Source organism: Lacerta agilis, chromosome 17 (assembly GCF_009819535.1).
Source record: "Lacerta agilis isolate rLacAgi1 chromosome 17, rLacAgi1.pri, whole genome shotgun sequence".
NCBI classification, from domain to species: Eukaryota; Metazoa; Chordata; class Lepidosauria; order Squamata; family Lacertidae; genus Lacerta; species Lacerta agilis.
Genome location: NC_046328.1, coordinates 27,456,108 through 27,482,603, shown reverse-complemented (window position 1 = coordinate 27,482,603; position 26,496 = coordinate 27,456,108). Strand labels below are relative to the sequence as shown.

The 26,496-nt window shown below is 48.5% G+C and overlaps 1 protein-coding gene across 1 annotated transcript; it reads left to right on the top strand.

The window, feature by feature from the left end:
• Positions 1-26,496, top strand: TAGLN2 (transgelin 2). The gene is made up of 5 exons (XM_033174752.1): positions 1-119; positions 19,269-19,509; positions 21,866-22,040; positions 24,013-24,115; positions 26,026-26,496. The coding sequence occupies exons 2-5, from the start codon at positions 19,330-19,332 to the stop codon at positions 26,165-26,167; spliced, it is 600 nt and encodes a 199-aa protein (XP_033030643.1). The 5' UTR covers positions 1-119; positions 19,269-19,329; the 3' UTR covers positions 26,168-26,496.

Here is a 26,496-nt window from a genome sequence, read left to right as displayed (position 1 = left end):
ATTAGCGCTGACATCAGCCTTAAAAGTCCCAGCTTTGGGCGTGGAGGCGCAACGCAAGACGCGGCTTGATCGACCCGGTGTCTCGCTCGCAACAGCTCCTGCGACGCCCCGGTGGGAAGGTAAGGAGACGCTGCGGCAGAGAGGTGCCGGGGCTCAGCCTTAAGGTGCGCTTGCTCCGTCGGGGAGCTGTTGTCCACGCGCAGCTGGCTGGCAGGAAAAGCCGCCGCGCTCTGCACATGTGCTGGTGAACTCTCTTTTTTCTCTCTCTCAGCGTGGTCTATTCCGTGCCTGAGTTTCCAAGACAGGCCTCGGTCCTCATTTCAGAGGGCAGAGCCGGAGGAAGAGATAATTGTGGTTCATAAACCGCGACACCCAAATAGTTCCCACCCCGGTTTAAGGCGTGGGTGGGATGGGTCCGGGGTGGCTGCTTTGGGAGAACCAACAAAGGGACTTGGAGCCCCCTTTTCGTGTGGGGAGAAAGAGGGTTGATGTCGAGCTATTTTCCCTAATTATGTATGGGCTTTTCAAATCGATCGCCACCCTTTCTGCTACAGGGGAGGTCTGGTCTGAAAGTAAAGATCCTGGGTGGGTTTTCCGAATTTTTAGGGTAAACGGCGCTCCGGTCTAAGGGGCTCCTGTGTAAACGATGTATTTTTTCCCCTCTCCCGCCCAGTCGCCCTGTTCTGTTTGGGGAAAGGCCAAAGCTCAGTGGCTGAGTATTTGCTTTGCTTTCAGAAGGTTCGATTTCCCCGATAGGAGTGACTTTTGTCTGTAGTCCTAGAGAGCTGCTGCCAGTCAGTGTAGACAACACTGAGCTAGGTTGACAGGATTCAAGGCTCTTTCTAGATTTTTATTTTTATTTTTGCCTTGCCCCGCATCTAAACGCGGGCCTGTGTGAACATGTGCGTTGCAGGATGATGTCACCTCCGCTACGCTCCTTTGCATCATCAACCGGATTATAGGTATTCGCTGCCATAACTGGAGGTGGGGGAGAGAAATCCCTCCCCCCGTTATGTAGCTGGACATAAAAACCACCTCTGCCACACCTGCCCAATTTCTTGCACTTCCTTGGTCAGCTTCTTCCAAGGCAAACTGGAACTGATTTGGACAGGACCCAGAAACTAGGAGGCTGTGACCCTAAGTGTACTTGCTTGAAAATGATGTCATAGAATTGTAGAGTTGGAAGGAGCCCCGTGGGTCATCTAGTCCAACCCCCCTGCAATGCAGGGATATTTTGCCCAATGCAGTACTCGAACCCACAACCCTGAGATTGAGAGCCTCGTGCTCTACCGACTGAGCTATTGCAGCTGTACGTATCTTTCGCTTACTCCTACACACGTGTTTGTGTGTCCGTGTGTGTGTGTGTGTACACTTGACAAAATTTAATCCAAAGGAAATATGTTTTAGGACAAGAGCATTCCTCCAGACTAAGCTACACTTAAATCCTAGGCACACACTTAAACTGTAGACTTAACTCGTCTTGCCTGGGAGCAAGCCCATTTGAATTCAGTGGGACTTAACTTGTGAGTAGGCATGGCTAGGATTGGTGCCCGAACTTGGGAGCCAGCCCCACTGAAAGCAACAGGGCTTGCTACTGATTGTATGTAGGACTGTGTGTACAATTTTATTTGGTTCCCCCCCGCCGCCGCCCGATTTGCTACATCTCCTTTCCAATTTTGGGTATGCTCTGGACTGGAGTCTCTATCTACTGGGTTTTTCAAGGGGGCCTGCCTCGCCCCGTGCCAAAATCTGTTATCAGTGGGACAGAGCAGGCGGCGGGAGAATGTGGTTTCCTAACTCTGTGCAACTGCTTTTGAGTAATGAGGTCTGAATGAGTAATTGTCTCTATTTATGCAGAAAAAAAGGAGGAGGGGGGGAGAGAGAGGAATTTGAACCGCATCACTGAGCAGACCCTCTCCTGGAAATGAGACAATTTGGCAATGTCTCCTTGCAGACTGTCTTTTGCTTCTTTCAACTGAGGCACGTCCTCGACTGATCTCTGACGGAGGTCGGAATGTAGGGATGACGAAACTGGTGGGGCGGGGGGGGGGGGAAGGCAGATAAGTTTTCTTCTGAGCCCGCTTCCAGTCTACGCAAGAAAAGACTGAGTTGCCCTGATGATGACTTGTTAGGGAAGGATTTCAGCCGCCCCAGGGCTGTGGTCACAAAACGGAAGAAGTCTAGTTACCTTTCTAGTGGAAGATAACAAGGTGGGCAGGAAGGGATGCGTGGGTTCCATTGTTACCTTGTGGAACTCCTTTCCCCAAAAATTATAGTCTGGTCCACCACATGGTCTGAGGCACAGTAGACTGGCCCACAGCTGAAAAAGGTTGCTGACCCCTGGCCTAGGCCACAAGGCACTTGTAAGGGTTTCAGTGAAGTATCTTTCATACGATTTAAGCCCAGCTTTGTCCATTAATATTGTTTTCATGGGTTTTGACCCACAATAGAGCCTCCATAGCAAGGCCTAGTGTATCCTGGATTGCTAGGCACTGGCATACGCCCTAACTCATGAGCTTTTCATATCATGGGCTGTGGCTCTCTGGAAGTTGTTTGATTCCAACTCACATCAGTTCTAGCTAGCAGGGCCAATAGTCGGGGCTAAGAGGAACTACGGAGTCCAGCAACGGTTACATGTTGGCTACTGTCATGGATGCTTTAGTTGAGATTCTTGCATTGCAGGGGGTTGGACTAGATGACCCTAGGGGGTCCCTCCCAACTCTGTGATTCTATGAACCCTCCCAAATACAGGGTAGCAGGATGGGGGTGTAGCCCAAAGGTGGCTCTCCTGTTTTGCATGCGGATCACCCCAGTTTTGAATTCTGACATGTCTTTTTCACAGATCAGCAGATAATAAGGGAGAAGAAGTCCTTTAGCCCTGTGGCCTTGGAGAATGACTGCTGCGTAGCCAAGCAGTGAGTTAGATGGAACTTTGATCTGATTAACAAAATTTCAAAAAATGCTCAGGGCTTGCCTCTGCCTTAAAAACTTGCAAGGCCCTTAGCACACATTCAGGTGTTGAAAGGCAAAAGTAATGTGTGGGTGCAGCAGACCTGTGTAGAACTTCCCCGGTATATTTTCATTTGGGAGCAGCTACAACTCTGTGTCTCACCTGGGAAGCAAACCTGGAATTGCTTTGGGTGCTGGAAGAGAGTTATAAAACTCCAGATGCATATTGAATGTTCTAGGTGCCCTGACTTTTGTAGTCTTTGGTATGCTGACATTGAGGCTGAAGTGGGCTCCTTGTTTTGTGCAGCCTGAATAAGGAACTGGAGTTGGCACACACCCCTGCACCCCAAAATAAGCTCTGGGCTAACTTATACCCTAAACCTCCATGACCTGTAAGCTGCCTGCTTTCAGCTACACCCCCATTTTCTCCCAAGGCTATGCAAGCATTGGCACACATATAGAGCTGGTAATTGATGCTGCATTGTTTGAAATGGGTGTGGAACACCCTGATAATAAGGGATAGGACCCGTTTTAATTTTAAGCAAAAGGAAACCACCCTCTTTCTTGCCTGCCTTCTCTCCTCCAGTACAGACACAGCTTCCTTTGTTAGACTTGGGTCAGTTCTGCAATGGGAGCCTTGGGCACAGGAAGTCATAAACCAGGCGTGGGGAGCCTTGGGCCGAGGGGCCAGTGGTGGCCCTCGAAGCCTCTCTATCCAGCCCTTGGCATTCACCCCAGGCCATGCCCCTCACAAGGCCCTGAATATTTTTGCTGGCTGGAATGTGTCTGATAATGCCTCTTGCTTCAAGGCCGGGTTGCGGCTTTCCTTCAGGTATTTTGGGACGGACAGGTTCTGGAGCCTGAGCTTCATCTAAAATCACTTGTAGGCATGCAGATCAAGGCTGGCTTTGCATCTTAAGGGGCCTTTGGCAAAGTGGCTCGGGTGGGCAGTGGGCTCTTTCTTAGGTGGCCTTCCCTGTCGAGAGTCTGGGTGGCTGGCAATGAGCTTGGATACCCACAGTGCCCTGCTAGGGAGCAGTGCTATTCCCAGGGCATTGAGGGGAATTTTGAAATGGCAGGTGGCACTCAGACCCAGCTGTCCAGTGATCCATACAGGTGACCATGAAGATGGAAACGGATGATTGACACAGCTGGGTACGTGTGTGATTGATTAACTCGCCTTTTAACATGGGTGCGTATGTCTATGTCTTGCACATTGGCCTATGTTGCTGTGGCTAGCGGTTGCCTGGTTGAGGTGTGTGTTTTGAGGTTGAGGTAGAGGTGTGTGTGTGTGTGTGTGTGTGTATGTGTGTGTGTTTTGTGGGGGGGGGGGGCGGCGGGTTGAACACAGCCTAAATAAGCACAGCCCTTGACAGGCTGAGTTGCTGATGGCATTAATCAAGTGGTAAATCTCTGCCTCCACCAAACTTTATCTCTGGTGTTAGATTTCTTCATAACAGGCAACTCCCCATTTACATGGGGGCTGATTTCCGATGAACTGCATGTTTTAAATGAAATCACATATATTGGAAAAGCCTGCAAACACCCTCTAAACCTCTGGAAACCCTTAAAAAACCAAAGATCCACCAAACCCCCACCACAGTCGCTCCCTCCAAGCCCCCCTGCTCAAACTCCCAACTCTCCACAGGCCTCAAAGGTCGGTGCAAAGGCTTCTGGGATTGCGAGGTGCAATTTTTGCCATTTCATGCCGTTCTCCCCCCCCCCCCTTTGTGCCATTTCTTGGTTCGCAGTGATACGTGCATGCACTTGTCTGTACAGGGACTGCTTCTCCCTAACACCATCACCGCCCCAGCCTGCTGAATGATGGGGCATTGAAGCATTTAATACTGCCGCCATACTGCCTGGTGTACCAGAGCCGGCAAATGTGGACAGCCTTAAAGGGGGGGGGGCAACAGGTGTGAGCTTTACTTTGGCTGCATTCCGGGTGCACAAAAATTGGAGGCTTGAGGTTTCCTTGCCTCTGCCTTGGAATGTACAACCTGAGCCTCTGCTTATCGCTTTTGGAGGGTGAGGAAGGGAATTAGCTAACTTGATTGCTACTTCCTGGAATTGGTGGAGCAGCTGAGTCCACCTCCAGAATTGGAGACGGGAGGGGTGGCTGAGAGCAGGCCTTGTGAGGCCTTGTTGTGAAATGGCAGAGGCCTGAACTCGGGGATCCCATGTTTATTGGGCACCTCTCCTTATTACCCTCAGTGCAAATGGGGAAGCTCCCTTTCCCATGTCACAAGCAGGTCAGCATTCTTTTTTTAATTTCTGCTAAATTAAAATATGGCTAGAGCTTGATTAAAATAATCCAAGTTGGCTGCGGCAGAGGAAGCCGGGAGCCGCAAGCTCTGTGTGTTGTTATCTGTTCTCTTTCCAGGATCAGCGGTTTGGTTTGGTTTGTTTTTAAAAAAAGGTGCGGCTCAACACAAATCCTGGCTTTCTTTTCTTAAATAAACGTTTAACTGACTTTGCTGCGTTGGAGGGTGTGTAGGTCCTAGAGAATCTCAATTACACCCCCCACCCCACCTCTGTCCGCACTCCATTATTGTTGCCATGGTGGGGTTTTAATCTGGTGCCGCTTAAGATTCTAACAGCAACCAAACAGGTGGAAATGACCTCTGCAGAGCCCTTACTCAAGGTGTTGGCAAGTGGAACAAATTCCCTGCTACCTAGGCACACTTGTGTGCAGAGTATGGACAAAGCAAACTTTTCTAAACCCAGGCATTGCTCCTGAGCATGTGTAAAGAATTGGGTTGCTTCCAGGTGACCTGTTTGCTGAGCATTCCTTCTGATTTGCTTGTGCAAATTTTGTGGGGAGGTTAGTAAATATCGGCTATATATTGAGCATTCATTATGGTGTGTTCTCCGCGAGGTTTGACATTGTGTCAATTTGCTCGTTCGTGTCACATTTTCCAGTGCGTTTCCCTGTCTTCTCCTTTATTGCAAAAAAAGTCTGTGTTTTTGTTTTAAAAGTTGGGTTAAGCGGTCTTGTTGTGCCAAATCAATTACCTGCACAACCTGAATTTGCTGGTGTGTGATTTGAACCCCACCTGAAAATAAGAGACAGTCTGGAAGCACCCTTGATCTCTAGCATGAAGAACATGCTTGCGCATCTGCCCAGCACATGCTCTGGGCGATTTTGTGCATCCTGAACTTGGGGGGCTTACAGCGGCTCAAGACAGACCTGCAGATGGCTGTGCTACTGTGGGGTTTGAATTTAGAGGTGTTGCTAAGAGACGTTGGTCACAAAATAGTTGGCAATGGTGGCGGGGAGCGGGAGCATGACATAGCGCAGATTGAAAGAGAGAGCCGCTTCCGACAGCCTTGTGCTTTTACCATGGGGTGCCACCTGTGTCCCGCTGGTCCCGAATGTGGAGATCTCACAGTATTGATTTTACAGACATGCGCTCACAACAGCGAGCATCCTCGTTACCAGGAAAAACATATGCAAGATACTTGTACCACTCTCTCTCATTTCAGAAACCCACTTGGAAAGTACCTGAACATTTTACCCCATGACTTCCTTTCTAGGAGCATTTGTAAAAAAGAAAAAGAAAACAAAAGCTTGAAATCTACAGCACCAGCGAAGGCCTTCCCTGTGTGGCCAATCCCCGATCAAGGGGATCACAAGGCTTGGTTTGCATGATGATCCCCGGTGGATCAAACTAAGGAGCATTCTTGGTAGTTGATCTCATCATTAGCTAATCTGTGTCTACCTCTGGATAGATTTTCCTGTGCCACAACTCCCATCAACCCTTTTAGCAAATAGGTTACCTATCTGAGTTTCTGGCACTGCAACCCTGACTGCTGTCCGTGACGGCTAGAATTGGAGTTCAGCATCTGGGGGGGTGGGGGCAGGTTAAGGTGTCCCTGATTAGACCTGTCGGCAGCTAAATTGAGCCTCTGTATTCAGGAGCAGTCTACCCCCTGAATGCCAGGGAGCAGCTGCAGGGGAAGGCCGCTGCTTTCTTGTTGCCCTGCTTGTGAACTTCCCAGAGACTCCTGGCTGGTTGCCTGAGGCCTGGCGGGGGTCGTGGCGGGGGGCACGGAGATGCTGGAGAAACAGGCCTGAGTGAGACTGGCTGAGCCTTTCTGTATCCTCTTCCACCCAAATTAGGCCTTATGGGACCGAGAGTGCAAGGAAAAGGTTGTATTGCTACAACAGTGCCTTGTATAAATATGAGGAAAGTGTTTGTTTGTATTTCACACACACACACACACACACCCGGGACCCCATAAGCTGCAGCTCCTGACTTTGTCCATCGTCCACTGCCCTCCCTACTTTTGCAGGGAGAAAAAAATGTGCCTTTTTTGGCAAGGGCTACCGTGGCTTCAGAAAAAGCTGTACTGGAAGATGAGGCAAGAGATGGGGTGAGCCGGGGTGTTGGCTGCGGTGCTTAATCACGCTTTTGAGAACTGCCACTTCCCTCGCCTCTTGCACATAAAAGGGAAAAGTAGCTGTTACTTGGAATGCGGGCGAAAAGAGATCTTCTTACTCCTTCAGCAGCTGGGGCTAGGCCAGGTTCATGAAGGGGGAAAAGAAAGAGGAGGAAACACAGGCTAATAAAATGTTCAAATACCCCTAACTCTCCAGGCTATCTCCTCTCTTCAGCCTTTGGGAAGCTTGCGCTGTTAAGCCGCAGCGGATGAACCAAGCACGATCCTGCACCTTTCAAAAAAAAAAAATGCAGAATTTTATTCTGTTTATCATTCTTACATGTGCTGGAAGCTGTCCAGAGTGGCTGGGGTGTAAAAAATAATAATTAATGCATTTACACCCCACCTTTTTCTACAAGGAACTCAAGGTGGAATACATCATTCTTTGCCTTCCTCAATGAAATTGGTCCAAAGTCAACCAGTGAGCTTCATGGCAGCTTGGGAATTCGAACCCTGGTCTCCCAGGTCCTAGTCTGGCGCTCTAACCACTATACCACCCTGTCTCTGTTGTTCTCCAATCTGCCCTAGCCTGATGATTCCCGTGGGTTGTAGTAAACATTTTCTCCAGCCTGCATTCCTTAGAATGTCTAGGCACCATTTATTTTGTTCCAGTGAGATTTGCTATTATTTTAATTCTTCATTTCATTTCTATACTGCTTTATATGTTAAAGAAAAAAAAACCCACAAAAGTGGAGATGGAGACGCCTCTACATGGTTGCAGATTAGACCTGTACTACCGTAGTAGCAAAATGCACCTGGCTAATTTCTGACACTGCCACATGACAGTCGTGAGCAGGGCCAGAGGCAAAAGCAGGTGTGATACTGAATGCAGATTTTACCTTTCCTCAGTAGGCCTGTTCTGAGCCTTTGGCACACGTTTGTCTCTCTTTCCTCTGCTCAAGCCAGCAAGAGGCCTTGTCAGAGTTCGGGGCCAACCAGGCCCAAACCTTTGAGGAATGTACGAAGGTGGGGCAGGGAGGGGTCTGCCCTGGGGAAACGACATGTGAGCTGGGGAGAGCCTCAGGGGCCAGATGGAGGGCCACATATGGCCCCCAGGCTTGAGGTTCCCCACCTCTGCCTTAGCCTTTCGGGTGGTGTAACCAGGGGCAACCATGGCCACTACATCCTTTTAAGGACCTGTGAAATGGGTTTATTGTCAGCGGATCTTGCAGGATGTTCGAGAGCCTTCGAGTACGTAATGAGGCATGGGCGAGGCTGGAAGAAGATGCTCTCTTCTTACCTCGGTGAGAAAACCCCAAACTGGCAGTGTCTGGAACATAAGACAGTATGCCGGGAGACATTCGTGTATGGAAAAGGAATGCTAGTTTGCAGATTAAAATTAAGGCCGTCATTCTCAGGAGCCTGTCTGCTGCGTCAGTTTGATAAATTGTGCTGGCTTTAGGAAGATGGGAATCGGCCTGGCACTGAGTCAGGCCAAGGACTGATATTGCCCACACAGACTGGCAGCATCTCTTCAGGGTCTCCTGCCGGAAGTCTTTCCCAACCCGAATTGGAGATGCCAAGGACTGAACCCAAGGCCTTCTGCAAGGCAGAGGATGGGTAGTAAAATAACTTTTCCCACTCTCTACTCTAAATACACGCCAAAGCTAAGCTTCTTCTGGTTTTTATAAGGTATTTTAATTCAGAGAAAGTCTCTCCCATCAGATGTTTAACTGTCCTGGCTGGGAAGTATCCAAATTGGAAAGGAAAACTTATGATAGACTTCCATCAAATCCTCTTTTTCTTTCAGAAGCCTGCTATTCAGTGACTTCAGTGTTAAAGTGCTTGCTGGGATGTTTGTTTTGAAAGCACATCATGGCAGGACTGGTCGGCATCACCTGCCTTAGTTACAGAGTTCCTTTGCGGTGTCTCTGCTCTGTCAATTAAACTGGCCCCAGTTTTTCACCCATTTCACAGCTGAGAAAACAGAGGCTGGCAAATGCCTTGTCAAAGTGTTCACACCTTTTGGGTACAGGCACACTCGGAAGTCAACAGTTGCCTAATAAATGGATCTGTAATCTGGACCTGACCAGAGCGCAACAGCAAATCTCCCCCACCTTGCTGTTCACAGGGCTGTGTTTACCTTAAAAATAAGCTGCTTTTCAGTGTAACTTGAAGCCCTTAGGGTGGCTATATATTAACCAAAGTTTTTTTTTTTAAACCCCTCGCCAGTTCATTGGTTAAAAACCTGGACTAGTGCCACCACAAAGAATCCTGCCACAGTTGTGGGTCTCAGTCGGGAGCCTTAAATGACTCTTGCACTTATTTCCCTGTTGCCACAGTCTCCCTTACCTGGCACATCCTCCCACAAAACCCAGCTCCTTTCCCTTCGGAGCTGTCGCTGCCAGATAATAAGAAACAATCTGTGAGACTAGGAGGCCCCTGGCATCATCCAATTTTAGCGTGTCCAGGCTTGCTTGGTGTCTGTCGGGCTGACTGGTAAAGGACGGCTTAATGTGGTCAGCAAATTCCAAGCAAGGCTGAAGGCCCGTAGCTTGGTGCTTGGAAGGTTCCAGGTTCAAGTCCCGGCATCTTGGAGTGGGCTGAGAAAGACCCCGTCCTTGTAATTAAAATGGATGAATGGAATAAACAGCTAGGGCAGAGGGAGGCTGGCTGTTGGCTTCAAAACCTGAAACGGAGAGGTGGTTTGCCCGGGATGTTTTCAGTGGGCTTTTTCACCTGGAAGAGGCGCTGCCTGCATGCTGCATCCATCCCTGCCTCTCTCATGCATCACCGTATCAGGGCAGGGAAAACTGGGGTTGCAACATTATACTGCGGTTGCAGGGGGGCAGCTTGTGGCTGCTGCAGGACACCCCATCTTCCTCAGCTGCTTCTGGGGCCTATATATATAAAATCTTGGACTGTGCTGCTGAAATGGAGCAGGCTTGAACTAAACTGTAGCTTTACTGGCTTGGAACATCTATTTGAAAAGGAAGGAAGGCCTTGCAGCAACCTATTTACGAGCCATAATGACAGGCAGAGATCGGAGGCTGGGAGAGTTTTATAGGCAGCCGCAATTGAGACTGAATGGTGGATCTACATAAGGAGTGTAACTGCCCAATAAAGCGTCAGCAGCTGCAGCCTTTGTGCTTCATCCAGATGCCCCAAAGGATTTGGGGAGGAGGGTCTCTCTCTCTCTCTCTCTCTCTCTCTCTCTCTCTCTCTCTCTCTCTCTCTCTCTCTCTCTCCCTCTCTCTCTCTCTCTCTCTCTCTCTCCCTCTCTCTCCTAATAGACTCTTCCTTGGCTGAGCTACCCTGGATTAGACTTTTAAACATCTAAATCCATGCATTTGAACATGAACCTGGCAGGGGGTTCTGATAGCTTGCTTTATTCTACCTGCTTTATTTTACTTGTATTCCACGTTTCCTCCAAGGAGCTGAAGTTGCTGCACGCCGTTCTCCCCTCACAACAACCCTGCGAGGTAGCTTAGGCTGAGAGACAGTGAGGGGCACAAAGCCACCTAGCGAGTTTCAGGGTTGTGTGGGGATTTGAAACCTAGACCTGCCTGGTCCTTGTCTGGCACTCTAAGCACTAGACTGGCTCTTTTAACTATTACCAGCATACAGTTAACCCCCTGAATTTCAGAAAATGAGATGTGTGTTCCAAATGAGCCAGTGCAGGACAGTGTGGCCTGGCAGGAGAGTGGGGGGGGGGGGTAAACGGAGTAGTCTGGAAAAAAGTCCCAAGGGTCAGAGAGAGAGAGAGAGAGAGAGATACCTGGGGGGCTGCATTTGGCCCCTAGAATCAAGATCACTTGCCCTCTGCTATAGAGCAAAACTGTTCCCCTTGGCTCATTGATGTTGGCATCCAGCTGTCTCAATAAACAATGGAGTGTGCCTCTAGGGGTGAAGTCAAACCGCTGGAGAATCATGGCGCCTGCTGTGGCTGCAGAGACCAGTAACTTGTAATGGCTGCCTCCCGCATTGTTTTTGCTGCCTTGGCAGCACCAAAGTGACCTCTCCGGGCGCAAGACAGGGCAGTGTGTATGGAGGTCGTTGGTTGGCATCTACAGAGGTTGGCTGGTGGGGTGGAAGGCGCAGGGGGGAGACCAAGAATAGGAGAAGCCAGAGCCAATGACAGACAGAGGCAGCTCCTGATTGGTTGTAAGAAAGAAGGCAGACAGGTTGGTGGGTCAGCCCACTGTTTGCCCTTGTGGACCAGCCTCCATGGGGCAGCTGCCTTCATGGCTTGCAGGATGCCTGCAGAAACAAACAATAGCTTGAAAGCAGGTTTGTGGATGAGTCCCTAAAAGTACTGGTGCATGCAAATCCTTGTCTACCTTGCATAGCCTGGCCTGGTTACTCAAGTGGTCCAGATATCTGCAGCATTTCTGTAGCACCATCATCCCATTAACAAAGAACAGGAGTAGACTAAAACCAGTGCTTTTTTTTTCTTTAAAAAAATGTTTAGGGGTACTCTCATTTTGGCTCGAGAAAATCACCACTTTATAGTTCAAATTGGGGAAAATAAATACAGTAAATGGACAAAAGGCCGCCATTGGGGGCATGCATACCCTTGCGTCCCCTCAGAAAAAAAGCACTAACTAAAACCTTTAAAGTACTGTATAGTGATGTTAAACCAGCAATAGTTTAAAGTACAGTGGTATCTCTAGTTATGAATATAATTCATTCCGGAGGTCCGTTCTTAACTTGAAACTGTTCTTAACTAGAGGCTTGCTTTGAGAGCCAGTGTGGTGTAGTGGTTAAGAGCGGCAGACTCGTTATCTGGGGAACCGGGTTCGCGTCTCCACTCCTCCACATGCAGCTGCTGGGTGACCTTGGGCTAGTCACACTTCTCTGAAGTCTCTCAGCCCCACTCACCTCACAGAGTGTTTGTTGTGGGGGAGGAAGGGAAAGGAGAATGTTAGCCGCTTTGAGACTCCTTCGGGTAGTGAAAAGCGGGATATCAAATCCAAACTCTTCTTCTTCTTCTTCACTAATGGGGGCCTCTTGCTGCTGCTGCTGGCAGTGTGCACACAATTTCCGTTCTCATCCTGGGGCAAAGTTCTCAACTCGAGGTAACTCTTCCAGGTTAGTGGAGTTTGTAACCTGAAGCGTTTGTAACCTGAGGCATTGGTAACTCAAGGTACCACTGTATAGTGATGTTAAACCAGCAATAGAAAGTGGTAGCAATTTTTTTTTATTATTTTTTTAAGCCTGGGCAACTAAAACATTTCCACCTGGTGCAAAAGTGCTGGAGCACTGGCAGTGTAATGTGGCCTTCCAAGGGCCAGACAGAGTGGCCTGGGGGGCTGTATTAGAGGTTCTTGGCCTGAGGTTCCCCACCTCTGATTTAGGCACGTAGGCTTTTTTTTTTAATAATCTACACCAGTTGTGTGGGGAACCTCTGGCCCTACACATGTTGCTGAACTACAATTCCCATTGGCCATGCTCGCTAGGGCTGATGGGAGTTATAATACAGCAGCATTTGGGATCCGCAGGTTCTGCATTCCTGAGCTATGGGCAATATAATGGATAGAGCAACACAACCTGCTTGGCATACAGACCTGTCCCCAGATGACCCCCCCCTTTCCTCCTTCCCCTTTCTTAATGGCTGGGGAGGGGAAAGGGTTTCCTGTTTCTTTCCTAAATGATGTTCTTGCTAGCACACTCGATCTGGCCCCAGAGTGGTCTCTGCTGTAGGTTAACTGCCGGAAAAGCCTTGAGAGTCCCCTCTCCCTCCCCGCAAAGCCTTGCCGGTTCTAGGAATTGTCCCTATCTGAAACCTCCTTTGCTTCCTGATTGCTAACTTGGCCCTGTGCCTGCCTCTTCTAGGGTGGCTTCCGCTCTTAAATCCGGTGGGGCCTCTCTGCGCTCTCTAGATGATCGAGTCTGATCTTTTGAGCATTCTGGTGCTCTTTTTCCTCCACTGCATGACCCCGCATTGCCCTCTGCTTGGCAAATGGTTGCTGCAAAAAGGCAGGCAAACCTGGCACTTGGTACAGGTGTGTAAATGGACACTTTTTTTCCCCTGATCGCTTGGGGTGAAGGGAAATTGCCTGCAGGTGATCAGATGGGGGAGCGCTCTCTCTCTCTTGCACAGTTTAATCCTGTTTCATAACAACCCCCCCCCCTTTTAAATCTGAATTGATGGGTCCCTGAACGCTGCCTCCTGGTGGAGTTTGGGGGCTCGAGGCAAATTTGTTTAAAACTTCCTTAATATTATTGTGCTTCTGGAAGCAAGTCTGGCTGAGTGTGTTGAGGCTTACTCCTTCGTAAGTGCACATAGAATCGCAGCCTGCTCTTGTGTTTTTCGGGCAAGTTGCTCGTCGTGAAACCGCAGCATTGGAAGGGGACCCCCAAAGGTTCTCTAGTCCAGCCCCCTACAGTGCAGGAGTCACAACTAAAGAATCCCAGACAGACAGACAGACGACCTCTATTTAAAACTCTCCACTGTCTCTAACTCCCACCACTTCAGGCCTTCTGTGAAATGGGTTTGGGGGAACCGTATTTTGTTGCGGTGGCCCATAGCCATTAGCTTCACCTGGCTTCACCAGCCTGCTGTTCTATGAGAGTCTTACCTCTTTGCAGAGTAGACTAGGACTATAGACTCAGGCTCCTGTCCACTCTCCATTTAATGCATTCCTAGTGCTGAGGTTTTAATCCCGCCTTCACACAACTGTTACCTGAAATGCGTATGTACCCTGTGTAAAATGCTACTGTTTAAGATGCTGTTTTTCAAACCATCTTCCCTCCAGTTCGAGTCCTTAAGCCGTTTCTAGTTCAACTCTAGCTCAGGTGTGGACACCTCTGCATATAGAGGTAAAGGTGCCCCCCAGCGCATGCGGGTATGGACACGAGCAGAAGCGAATCTGACACAACTGAAGCTGTGCTGATCTGAACAGCTTGGGCTGGGGAGGGGAAGCCTTGTGAAACACACTAAGAAAACAGCAGCTTCACAGCACTCTTAAGGCAATGATGTGAACACGCCCATGGATCCCACCCCACAGAGATCAAGAGGATTCTGCACACACGGAACACATGCTTCCCTGTTCTCCAATCTGGCCCAATCACAGTTCCAAAAACAAAGCACTCAAAGGCTGCATTGCATGGGGGTTGGACTAGATGGCCCTTGGTGCCCCCTTCCAACCCGACAATTCTATGAGAGGCCTGGCTCTGGGAGCAGGTCTATCTGGGTCACATAGAGAATCCCTGGGGGTCATGTCCCTTCCTTGGGCCTGAGGCAGACAGTGCCAAGCAAGATGGCCTGACTTGGTGTTAAGACTGCCTCCAATGCAAAAACATTATGCATTGTAGAGGGTTGGGCTAGATGACCCTTGGGGGTCTCGCCCAACTCCACAATTCTGTGTACAGTATCTCAGAACCACAGTGGCAAAGTGGTTTGCGTTGGGGGTTGGAGCATGGTCCCTCCCTCACAAGGCTGGTACCTCAGTTTTTGAATGTCTCAGAAGTCAAACATTTCGGTTTTCAAATGCCAAAACCCAGAAGTAAATGCTTTTGTTTTCAGACTCTCCTCAATGGCTTCCGCTGAGTGTTTCTCAATTTTCTCAATTAAATTTGCAGACCGCCCTTTGCACCTCAGTTTTCAAACGTTTCGGAAGTCAAACTGTCTTCTGGAATGGATTACGTTCGAAAACTGAGGTACCACTGTATATGCACTTACTTTGAAGAATGATTTAAATATATATATATATATATATATCGGCACTGAGAGTGACCTTGCCACTCCTTTTTTAAAAATGAGGGTTTGGGGGGAGGCACACTGCACATGCTCAGATGCCTGAGGTTCCACGTGTTTAAAAACTTGGCAGCCCCGAAGATGTACTGTCAGCCCAGTATGGTTTGAGAAGGCCCCAGGCGCTCCTCCTTGGCCAGCTTGTGGCAGGCTGCAAATTTCAGGCCTCCTGCGGAGCAGCTGGGGGGGGGACCCTTCTCTTCCTTTCTCTCCTCCCCCACCCCAGTTTGCCAGACTGTGGCGGGTGGGGGGCAGTGAGGGTCTGGAAGGAGCAAGAGACAATGGCTCGCAGTGTTGTCTGGAGAGGGTCGGACAATGGGCTACGGTGGGTGGTTCTGTAAGCTTTTGAGAATTGCTGGGGGATTTGAGGCAGGGAGGCCTGTGAGAATCTGCTGGAGTGTAAAACTTGCTCCTTGGCAGAACAGCAGTTCCCGTTTTTTCAGGGCGCTGTTCCTGGAAGGAGGCTTCTGTTCTGACTACCAGCTCCCCAGTCGATCTTAGGATTTCCTGCAAAATGAAGCTTCTGGCCCAGAGTTCTTTTCAAAGTGTTCTTGCTCTTTGCTGAATCGAAATTTGCAGGCTCAGTTACCGTATACTCAAAAAGGCCTGCATGTGCGCTCTCTTTTTTAGAAAAAATAATAATAATATAAAATATTGTCGGGATAGCTGGCTGCAGAATGAACGAGAGTCTGCTGCCCCTCAAGGGAGTCCGTTCCACACACAGTCAAGCAGCTCTTACTGTCAGAAAGTTCTTGCTGATATTTAATTGGAATCTCCTTTCTTGTAATCTGAATCGTTGGTTCGGGTCCTCCCCTCTGGAGCAGCAGAAAACAAGCTTGCTCCCATCTTCTGTGTGGCAGCACTTCAGATCACTTGAATATGGGGAGGAAGATGCTGTAGCTCAGGGACAGAGCATCTGCTTTGCCTTCAGAAGGTTCTGGGTTCAATCCTGACTGCTAGATGGACCAATAGCTTGACTCTCTCTCAGACAGTTGCCCTTGTTCCTAGCTTGGATGGTGCATGTAAAAAAAGAGTAAGACATGGGGAATATGTGACACAATAGGATGAAGGAGGCAGGGGGAGTTGCAGGTTGGGGTTTTGCTGTGTGTGTTTTCTTTTAACATGTTCTCTCTGATCACTTGAAAGCAACCTCTGATCACCCCAGGCGAGTTTGTCTGTTTACAAGCCTGATCTAACCACTCAGGCCTTGCCCTTGCTTTGCATCTTGGCACAGGTCCTGCCCTGCAGGCAAAGGCAAACTGGGGTGTGCCTGGCCTCGGAGCAAGCAGAGATTCCCCACCTACTTGTAAAACAGCATCCCTTGAAAGGGAACTCTCTCTCCAAAGCCCCAGGAGAAGGGATTCAATCGCCTCCGCCTCCACACAACTGCCATTCTCCCCCTCCTCTTGCAAAACAATATAGCCTTTGGGCTGGGTGCTGTAATGGTTTATAAAGGGTCTGTGTGTGCTCTCCAGGGATTTATTGAGGTATGCAATAGCTGGCATTGGTAATCCGCAGTGGTGGGAAGAGTATCTGCCATTCATACGAAAAGTCCCAGGTTCAGCTGGGAGAGACTCATGTCTGAAATCCTGGAGAGCTGCTGCCAATCAGTGTGGACAATACTAAACTAGATGGACCGATGATCTGACTCGGCATCAGTGTTCAAAATTTGCCAGGCGCATTTTGCACCAGGCTATCGACCAAGTGAAGATGCCTGGGTGCCAGGGTGGTGCCTGACGTCTCCACCATCTGGAGATGCATGCCTGGTGATCCTTGGATCTGGACTGTTTTCACGCACTAACAGCACATCCTGTAGAATTCTACCAGTTATACTTTATCTGCACATTCAGAATGAATTTCGGGAACCAAAATGCTTCGCCTGAGCAGGAGCAGTTGCCATTAAGAAAAAGAGGTTGGAATAGGCCAATTTATATGTGGACTGGCCCTGGATCAAGGGACTTTTATTCTTTAAGTTCTCAAATTTCTTAACCTAGGCTCATGGCTGTCATCTGAACTAGCCAGGTGTTTAACTGAGAAATCCATCGTTTCCGTTCTGCAGTTACTTGGGTCATCCGCCGCCTCCTTTCTTCCTGCCAGTGCCAGTTTGCTTTGCTGTTTTGAGCATGATGGCTCTGCGCTCTGCCTGCACAGTTGGAGGCAGCAATGCTTCTGAATGCCGCTTGCTGGAAACCGCAAGAGGGTAGAGAGGGCTGTTGTGCTCAGAGGTCCTGCTTATGAGCCAGTGTGGTGTAGTGGTTAAGAGCGGTAGTCTCGTAATCTGGTGAACCGGGTTCGCGTCTCCGCTCTTCCACATGCTGGGTGACCTTGGGCTAGTCACACTTCTCTGAAGTCTCTCAGCCCCACTCACCTCACAGAGTGTTTGTTGTGGGGGAGGAAGGGAAAGGAGAATGTTAGCTGCTTTGAGACTCCTTCGGGTAGTGATAAAGCGGGATATCAAATCCAAACTCGTAAGAGTTTTCCACCCTGGGCATCTGGTGGGCCACTGCGAGAACAGGATGCTGGAGTCAATGGGCCACATGTCTGATCCAGCAGGTTCCTCTTTATGTCCTTATGTTTTGCGGGTGGTTTTCATGGTCTGGGATACTTACAACTTTTTCTAGCTTTTCTAGCAAACCAGCCACTTGTGGTTGCCAGGATTGTTGCAGTCTTCTGTCCCACGCCTGCAATCCCTTGTCTAGGGATGCTTAAGGTTTTTTGTAAACCCGCAGTCTTGTTGTGTGTTTTTTTTAAAAAAACCAACTTACCTGATTTGCCTTACCAGAATGATAAGTCAACCAGGATTGGTAAAAGACTTAGGTGGCTTGTGTCAGTGTTTAAAAAAACTCTGCTGGAACAGGAGCTGCACTAGGATGTGTTTGGGAAGGGCCACGACTCTTTTGTCTCCACCTAACCATCTCTGAGAGGGACGCACGCGGGTGGCGCTGTGGTCTAAACCACTGAGCCTAGGGCTTGCCGATCAGAAGGGCAGCGGTACGAATCCCCACGACAGGGTGAGCTCCCATTGTTTGGACCCTGACAGCGTTTCCGTCCGCTGCTCTGGTTTCGCCAGAAGCGGCTTAGTCATGCTGGCCACATGACCCGGAAGCTGTACGCCGGCTCCCTAGGCCAGTAAAGCGAGATGAGCGCCGCAACCCCAGAGTCGTTCGCGACTGGACCTAACGGTCAGGGGTCCCTTTACCTTTTAACCATCTCTGGGCCAAGGAACACGGCCTGAGCATTCCCGCATAGTTTGCTAAAGGCTCATCATCACCTGCTCTGCTTGTTCTGCAGCGGCCCAACCTACTTGCTCCTCAGCTGGTGCAGAGCGTTCCTGGAGAAGGGCGATTTCTAAAAACCACCTCTAATGGGTAATTAGCACAGGCCGTGCACCACAGAGTGTGTCCAGGGTTCATGGCAGGCAGGCATTTACATGCAAGTGTTCTGGAAGTGGAAAGCAGCCCCCCCCCCCTGCAAGACTCCAATCTATTGGGTGGGGCTGCAGCTCAGATACAGAGGGCTGAGATCACGGTCTTCTCCAACTGAAAGCAGGTCCTTGGCTGAGACATTGGAGGGTTAGTGCCAGTTTCATAAGAGAAAGATTCTCCCCTGACTTTTTATCTGTTGGGTTTATATTATTTCAGTAAAGCCTCTATTTTTCTGGTTATGATAGGATTATTTTGCCTTGACGTTTAATAAAATATAGGCGTTTTTTTCTTTTTAAAGAAACAATTTTTACTTCGAGTTTTCACTTTTGTCTTTATATTTTTTTGTCTAAAAACCTCTTAAAGTCTAGGAAAAAATGAGACACAAATATGAGTACTATAAGTTGTTACCCTGTGTTAGTCTTACTCAGAGTAAACCCACTGAAATTAATCAACGTGACCAACCTGGGCTCGTTAATTTCAGTGGGTCTACTCTTAAGTAGAACTTAATTCTCTGCCAAAACACACACTTCAAACAAACTGAGCTATTTGTAAGAAACTTCGGCATAAGCATTTCTCTGTAACGTTAAAATTTCAACAAAAAAGAAGGTGGCAACATGGTACCCATGCCATGGTATTTTCTGGAGTCCAAATTCGGCATGTGCTCCTGAGGTTTCCTGGAGAGCCAGGCTGATGCTTCTCCCTCACGTTCCCTTCCAACTCTACAGATTTGTGATTCTATGATTCTCTTTCTTTAGGTCTGTGTGTCTTAGCTCTCTCTAGCCTTTCGAGGTACACAAAAAAAACCCCACAGCCGCCATGGCAAACAGAGGCCCCTCTTACGGACTCAGCAGGGAGGTTCAGAACAAAATCGACAAGCAGTACGACGACGAACTGGAGCAGATTTTAATCCAGTGGATCGTTGCCCAGTGTGGGCCAGAAGTCGGGCAACCGCAGCCGGGCAAGAAGAACTTCCAAGAGTGGCTGAAAGATGGAACGGTAAGGAGTTTGGTGTGGCTACATTCAGCCTAGAAGGTTTGGCGTCCCTCTGTCATTACAAAAATGCAATCGTTTAGTCTTGCAGTGCCTTTAAGGAGCGGGTGCAGGTATTCAGTGGTGTGATCTCCCATGGGCTAGAGCAGGCAGGCTTCAGGTTTGCCTGATCTATTCCGTTTTGTACAAAACCACCCAAGGTCTACTAACTGGAGCCTAGTGCTGCCGCTCAGAGCCGCGTTCGAAATTCGCCAGGCGCATTTTGCATCTAACTATTGGCCACTTGGCGGCCAAGTGGCGCCAGGATGGCGTCTGACGGCTCCACCATCTGGAGGTGCCTGCCTGGCGATCCTTGGATCTTGACTGTTTTCACAACACTCGCAACACGTCCTTTAAAATTCTGCCTGTTATATTTTATCTGCACACAATCGGAACGGAATTTCAGGAACCAAAAGGTCGTATTGAAAAATACAACTTCTGAGCTTCCTGGCCCCAAAATGACAGCTGAACATTTCGTTTTGGCAGCAGTAACTCTGGTTTAAGAAACCATTTGGTGCCTAGCTTATTTATCCGAGTTTCTAACACTGACTCAGAGGAGTTAGAGCACCTGCCTTGCATGCAAGAAGGCCGTAGAATCATAGAATCATTGGTCCCTAGTTCAAGTCACAGCATCTCCCAGTAGGGCTGGGAAGGAGCCCCTGCCTGAAACCCTGGATTGCCGCTTGCTTGTCAGTATAGCCAATACTTTTATTTTTATTGATTGATTTATTAAAATTTGTATCCCGCCCTTTATCTGTAGATCTCAGGGCACCTCACAACATAAAAATACAATATAAAAACCACAAAATACATAATAAAAATAAGAGCAACAACAAACCAATAATCCCCCCCTCCCACAGACAAATATAAAAGTCGCCTTCTGCTGCATCTCACGGCACTTGAGGCCTCTCTCTAGCCCTCAGGACTAGTTCCTTGGTTTTGTTTAGATTTAACGGAACTCTCACAGCCTCTCCTGGCTTTTTTTGCCACAGGATTTGAATTTCTTTGTCAGAGGGGTTTTTATTTCAGGGAATGCCCTTTTATATATGCCTCCTTGGAGCCTGAGTCCCTACCTACCATGAGGAGATTTGAAATCTCGGGTGTTTTTTTAAGGGAGATGCTGACTGAGGGGGCAAACGGGGAGAGGGTTGGATGTGAGGTGGCTTGTGGGTTAACATCTGGTATGCCGGCTCCATCTGGTACGCCGGCTGAGACCCTACTTGTCCGCAGACTGTCTTGTCAGAGTGGTGCATGCTGTAGTTATCTCCCACTTGGACTACTGCAATGTGCTCTTCGTGGGGCTACCTTTGAAGGTGACCCAGAAACTACAACTAATCCAGAATGCGGCAGCTAGACTGGTGACTGGGAATGGCCAGCGGGACCCTATAACACCGGTCCTGAAAGACCTACATTGGCTCCCAGTACATTTCTGAGCACAATTCAAAGTGTTGTTGCTGACCTTTAAAGCCCTAAACAGCCTCGGCCCAGAATACCTGAAGGAGCGTCTCCACCCCCATCATCCAGCCCAGACACTGAGGTCTAGCTCTGAGGGCCTTCTGGCAGTTCCTTCACTGTGAGAAGTGAGGTTACAGGGAACCAGGCAGAGGGCCTTCTCAGTGGTGGTGCCCACCCTGTGGAATGCCCTCCCACCAGAGGTCAAAGAGATAAACTACTACCTGACATTTAGAATATACCTGAAGGCAGCCCTGTTTAGGGAAGTTTTTAATGTTTGATGTTTTATCATGTTTTTAATATTCTGTTGGGGTCATGTGGCCAGATGTGCAGGGTATAAATAAATAAATTATCATTATCATTAATTATTATTATTATTATTATTATTATTATTATTATTTTATTATAACAAAATAAAAAATAAAAAATTCCTTCCAGTAGCACCTTAGAGACCAACTAAGTTTGTTCTTGGTATGAGCTTCTGCAAACCTAGCAGTTCAAAAGCACGTCTAAGATAAATAGGTACCGCTCCAGCGGGAAGGTAAACGGCGTTTCTGTGCGCTGCTCTGGTTGGCCAGAAGCGGCTTAGTCATGCTGGCCACATGACCCGGAAGCTGTACGCAAGATGAGTGCCGCAACCCCAGAATCGGACACAACTGGACCTAATATTCAGGGGTCCCTTTAACTTTACCTTTAAGGTGCTACTGGAAGGAATTTTTTTATTTTGTTTTGACTATAGTAGACCAACACAGCTACCTACCTGTATCTGGAATTATTATTATTATTATTATTATTATTATTATTATTATTATTATTATTATTATTATTATTAATTATTTCAACACTCCATTTTCTTCCTGTCCCTGACTAGGTGTTATGCCACCTCATCAACAGCCTTTGCCCCAAGGGACAGAAGCTGGTGGCCAAGATCCAGAGTTCCAGTATGGCTTTCAAGCAGATGGAGCAGATTTCCCAGTTCTTGCGTGCAGCCGAGCAGTATGGCATCCAGGCTACAGACATATTCCAGACGGTGGACCTCTGGGAAGGTACAAAGTATTTGCGGCAGAGGGTGGGGTGAAGGAAGGGAGGGCGGAGGGAGTATCTAGAGGGGAAACCACGTGTGATCTAAGGCAGGTGTGGGGAGCCACCGGCCCATAGGCCACCTCACCTGGCTCCCAGACTCCCTGAGCCTTGCCTTGCCCATTTCCTCCCCTTCTGCAGTTAGGGTTGAAGGCTGTCCCTGAAAGCCAGAGGCGTAGGAAGGTCAGGTGGTACCCGGTGCGGAAAATTTCTTGTCACACAAACACCCCCATTGATCCCCCCCCCCTCTGCAAAAATGGTTTTACGTTATTTCATATTTTCTTACAAAGGAATAATAACAAGTAATAAAAAAAAAAACTTTTATTTATATCCTGGCCAAAGTCCGGCTCAGGGTGGCTAACATCTGATACATAACATTGGTATAAAAATCAAACAATAATTAAATTACCTCCTAAAAACATCTCGAAATCAAATTAAAGTCTAATTAGATGGCTTTCCACAGGGTTAGGGTTGGGAACAGTAAGTGCTCCACTGAATTGAAATTTCAGCCTTCACAACATAGGAAAACAGCCAAGTAAACAGTTATTTTGGTGGAGGAGGGTCAAGATATTAACCGATATGCATGAAATTTCATATATAGCTATATAATCCCTCGTATAGTAAGATAAGACCTTCGGAGCAGGCATTTTTTTTAAAAAAAGTTTTTTATGAACCGCCCTGGTAGGGCAGTAATTGTTCCTTGATAATTTGTCACCCCACCATTATGGAACCTGGGGCACAGTGGGGCGGTCTGCCCCCCCTTGCTACGCCCCTGCTCAAAACCTGCCTGCTATGGGGTGGCAGTCTTCCAGAATAGCGGATCGGGGTTCTACAGTGTTAATGCTCCCTCAGCTGCAGTCTCCAGAAAAGTCTCCCCATTCCCTCTTGGCAATTAGGGATGGAAAGGAAAATAAACCTAGATTGCTTTTTTAAGCAAGTAAAGGGCAGGCATGAAGTCGCCTCACTGCTTTGACTTGGGGGGCTGGCATACCGCGCCCACCCACCCACCCACACCCCTTTCCAAGGATTCTGCTTGGAAATGACATTTCTGATTTGAGCGGGTATCTGGACCACTGAATTCTCCATTTCTAAAGGGCCGAGGGCAGAAAAACAGGAGCAAGGCCAAGGAAGCGTCTCTTTTGGCACAACTTCTAAAAACAACGCAGATCTCTGCCAAATCGGTCCACTTTATAAAATAAGCTCCTTGCCGTTTGGAGAAGTTAAGATCAGAGCTTCCATTTTGGCCTAACCTGCAGTGTGGGGTGAGGCTGGATTCTTAATGGCCTGTATAGTTGTTTGGTAGAGTGCTTTCACTTAGTTTCTTGGTTTATGCATTTCTATCTCACCTAACCTCCAAGGAGCTCAAGGTGGTGTAGATTGTTCTCCCCACCCTCCATGTTATCCTCACAACAACCCTGTGAGGTAGGCTGGGAGACTTAAGAGCCCCCCCCCCCAGTGAACTTCTTTGCTAAGTGGGGATTTGAACCCAGGTCTGCCTAATCCAAAACTCTTAACCACTACATTACACTGCCTCTTGCTTTACCCAGGATTAATTCCCAGCCATCTCCAATCAAAAGGGTCTTGGGTAGAAAGTAGTGAGGAAAAACTCCCCCCCGCCCTAGAGAGCTGCTGCCAATCTGTGCTGAGCAGACTGCGCTGGACTTGGTGGTTTCACCCTTCTTGCAAAGCAGCTTTTTGTCTAACTGTTGCTGCTTCCTGGTGATGGTGAGCCGAAACAGGAAAAAAATCATGGGGAAACGATGGAAGATCACCTTGCCTAACTCATAAAAGGGCTTTTGCAGTCCTTGGCTTCAGCACTTTGGGGTCTCTGCCAGACTTTTAAAAGAGCACAGTGCTCCTACTTGATCTTGAGAATGATGTTAAGCCTTGGACATGGTGCATAAATTTGATCGACTTCTGAATTCTTCCAACCCACAGCTAAACACATGGCCAGCGTGCAGAGAACCTTGATGAACCTGGGAGGCTTGGCGGTCTCTAAAGGAGACGGCCTCTTCGTGGGGGACCCCAACTGGTTTCCTAAGTAAGTGCTGTGGCAAGAGGGTGCGGGGGTGTGGACTAACTCCATATTGGGCTCAGATTTGTAAGGCATGGAAGAAAATCACCGTTCACTGTAGGGTTGTTCTGTAACCGTTTGAATCCCAGAAGATGTTGCCTTATAATGCTTCCGGAAAGCACTCTGTAACATTACAGTGGTACCTTGGTTGTCGAAGTTAATCCGTTCCAGGAGTCCGTTCGTCTCCCGAAACGGTCCGAAAACCAAGGCGTGGCTTCCGATTGGCTGCAGGAGCTTCCTGCACTCAATCAGAAGCCGCGTCGGACGTTTGGCTTCCGATAAACGTTCACAAACCGGAACACTCACTTCCAGGTTTGTGGCGTTTGGGAGCCAATTTTTTTCGGGAGCCGAGCCATTCGACAACCAAAGTGCCACTGTATTCAGTCATCACTGGGACAACCTTGTTGGGTAAGCCAGTATTATCCTCATTTAGCTACTGTGAGAAGAGGAAGGTTGAGTGAAGAGGGCAGGGGATGAGGGGCTGCTGCTGCGCATTAAAAACATTTTTAAAAACTTCCCAATACATGGCTGCATAACGTCATTTATGGGAGTCTGCTGCTGCACAGGTAATGAACTTGTGGTCCTCTAGACCACAGCCCTATGCCTTCCAGATTTAACTCCCTAGTTCCCGGCCTCTGTGGTGAATGATGGGATTTGTAGTCCCCAACATGCAGAGAGCACCACATTGGCCATCCCTGCTCTGGATATTGTTGGACTCAGCGTCCGCCAGCATGGCTAGTGGTAGGGGATGATGGGAGGTACAGACCAGAAACATCGGCGGGGGGTGGGGGTGGGTCTGACAGGTCAGATTTCCCCCCTCCCCAGGCACATGCTGCAATGCTGGATCACAACCGAACTTGAAGGCGGGGGATTAACAGGGGCGTGTTTTAACTATTATCAATGCTATTGAATAACCATAAAACACCTGGTAGCCAAGAATGAAATTGCTCCATAATGGAAGTCTCAGGCAAAACCACTATTTTACAAGAAAATGTGATACAGCCTTTTGCCTGCCTTGAGGACCTAACAAGGAGAGGAATGTAGACATTACTGTAATATCGCCTTTTCAGTTTCTGTAAGCTTGGCTTACAGGGGGAAAAAACAAATAAACAATTCAGGGTAAAAACAAAAGTAGGAACGGACTTTCCAAATTGTCATAAAACTTTGTTAAGTTTCTTCAGCGGAAAGCTCTGGAGAAAGCAGTCACATGTTTTTGGAATCTGGTGCTCAAAAAAATCGTTACTGCAAGAAAGCCCACTGGGGTTCAGTCCTCAGGAGAGCTGAGAGATAACTCCTGTATCCAACCCCAGAGAGACTAATGGTCTGATTCAGTGTAAAGCAGGTTCATATGTGAGCCGGTGGTCTTTTAGCTATCTAGATCCTCTAAGCCACGGTTTTCCAAACTTGGGTCTCCAGCTGTTTTTGGACTACAATTCCCATCATCCCTGACCCCTGGTCCTGCAAACTAGGAATGATGGGAGTTGTAGTCCCAAAGCAGCTGGAAACCCAAGTTTGGGAAACCCTGTCCTAAGCTGAACAAAGATAAGCAATACGAACGGACCGAGTTATCATTTTAAAGAATATTCTTTAAAAAATATATACCGTATTTTCCGGCGTATAAGACGACTGGGCGTATCAGACGACCCCCAACTTTTACAGTTAAAATATAGAGTTTGAGATATACTCGACCCCAGATTCTCCACCCGGCGTATAAGACGACCCCCGACTTTTGAGAAGATTTTCCTGGATTAAAAAGTAGTCTTATACGCCAGAATATACGTAAATAAATAAAAACCTCCTAGGCTATGTCCTCCGCAATGATGTGTGTGCTTGTTTCTACCCCTCACTTCCTGGCTTCCCCCCTTCCACCCCGACAGGAAGTCCCAGGAGAACCGCCGTGCCTTCCCGGAGGACAAGCTCAAGGAGGGGCAGAGCGTCATCGGCCTGCAGATGGGCACCAACCGGGGAGCCTCGCAAGCAGGCATGACGGGCTATGGCATGCCACGCCAGATCCTTTGAGCCGGTCTGCTCCACCAAGTGATGGCTCCTTGCTTCCCAACACCTAATATCCCCAAGAATATCTCTCTCTCTGTCTCTCTGCCAATTGTGCTACCACGAGAAGCCTTAAAGGCAGGCCAGGAGGAGATGGGCCTTCTGGTGCCCACTTTCCCCCAGTGCCAGCCCTGGTCTGTAACCTCCTCTCCTTTTTACTGCCCCCCCTTTTTTTACCCATATTTTTCCTCTGTTCCGCCTCTTAAGCACACACAACTGGAGTAAGTACACTTTCTTTCCTTCTCCCTATCTACTCTTGATCTCATTTCTCAAGAGCGCTTTAACCCATCCCCCCC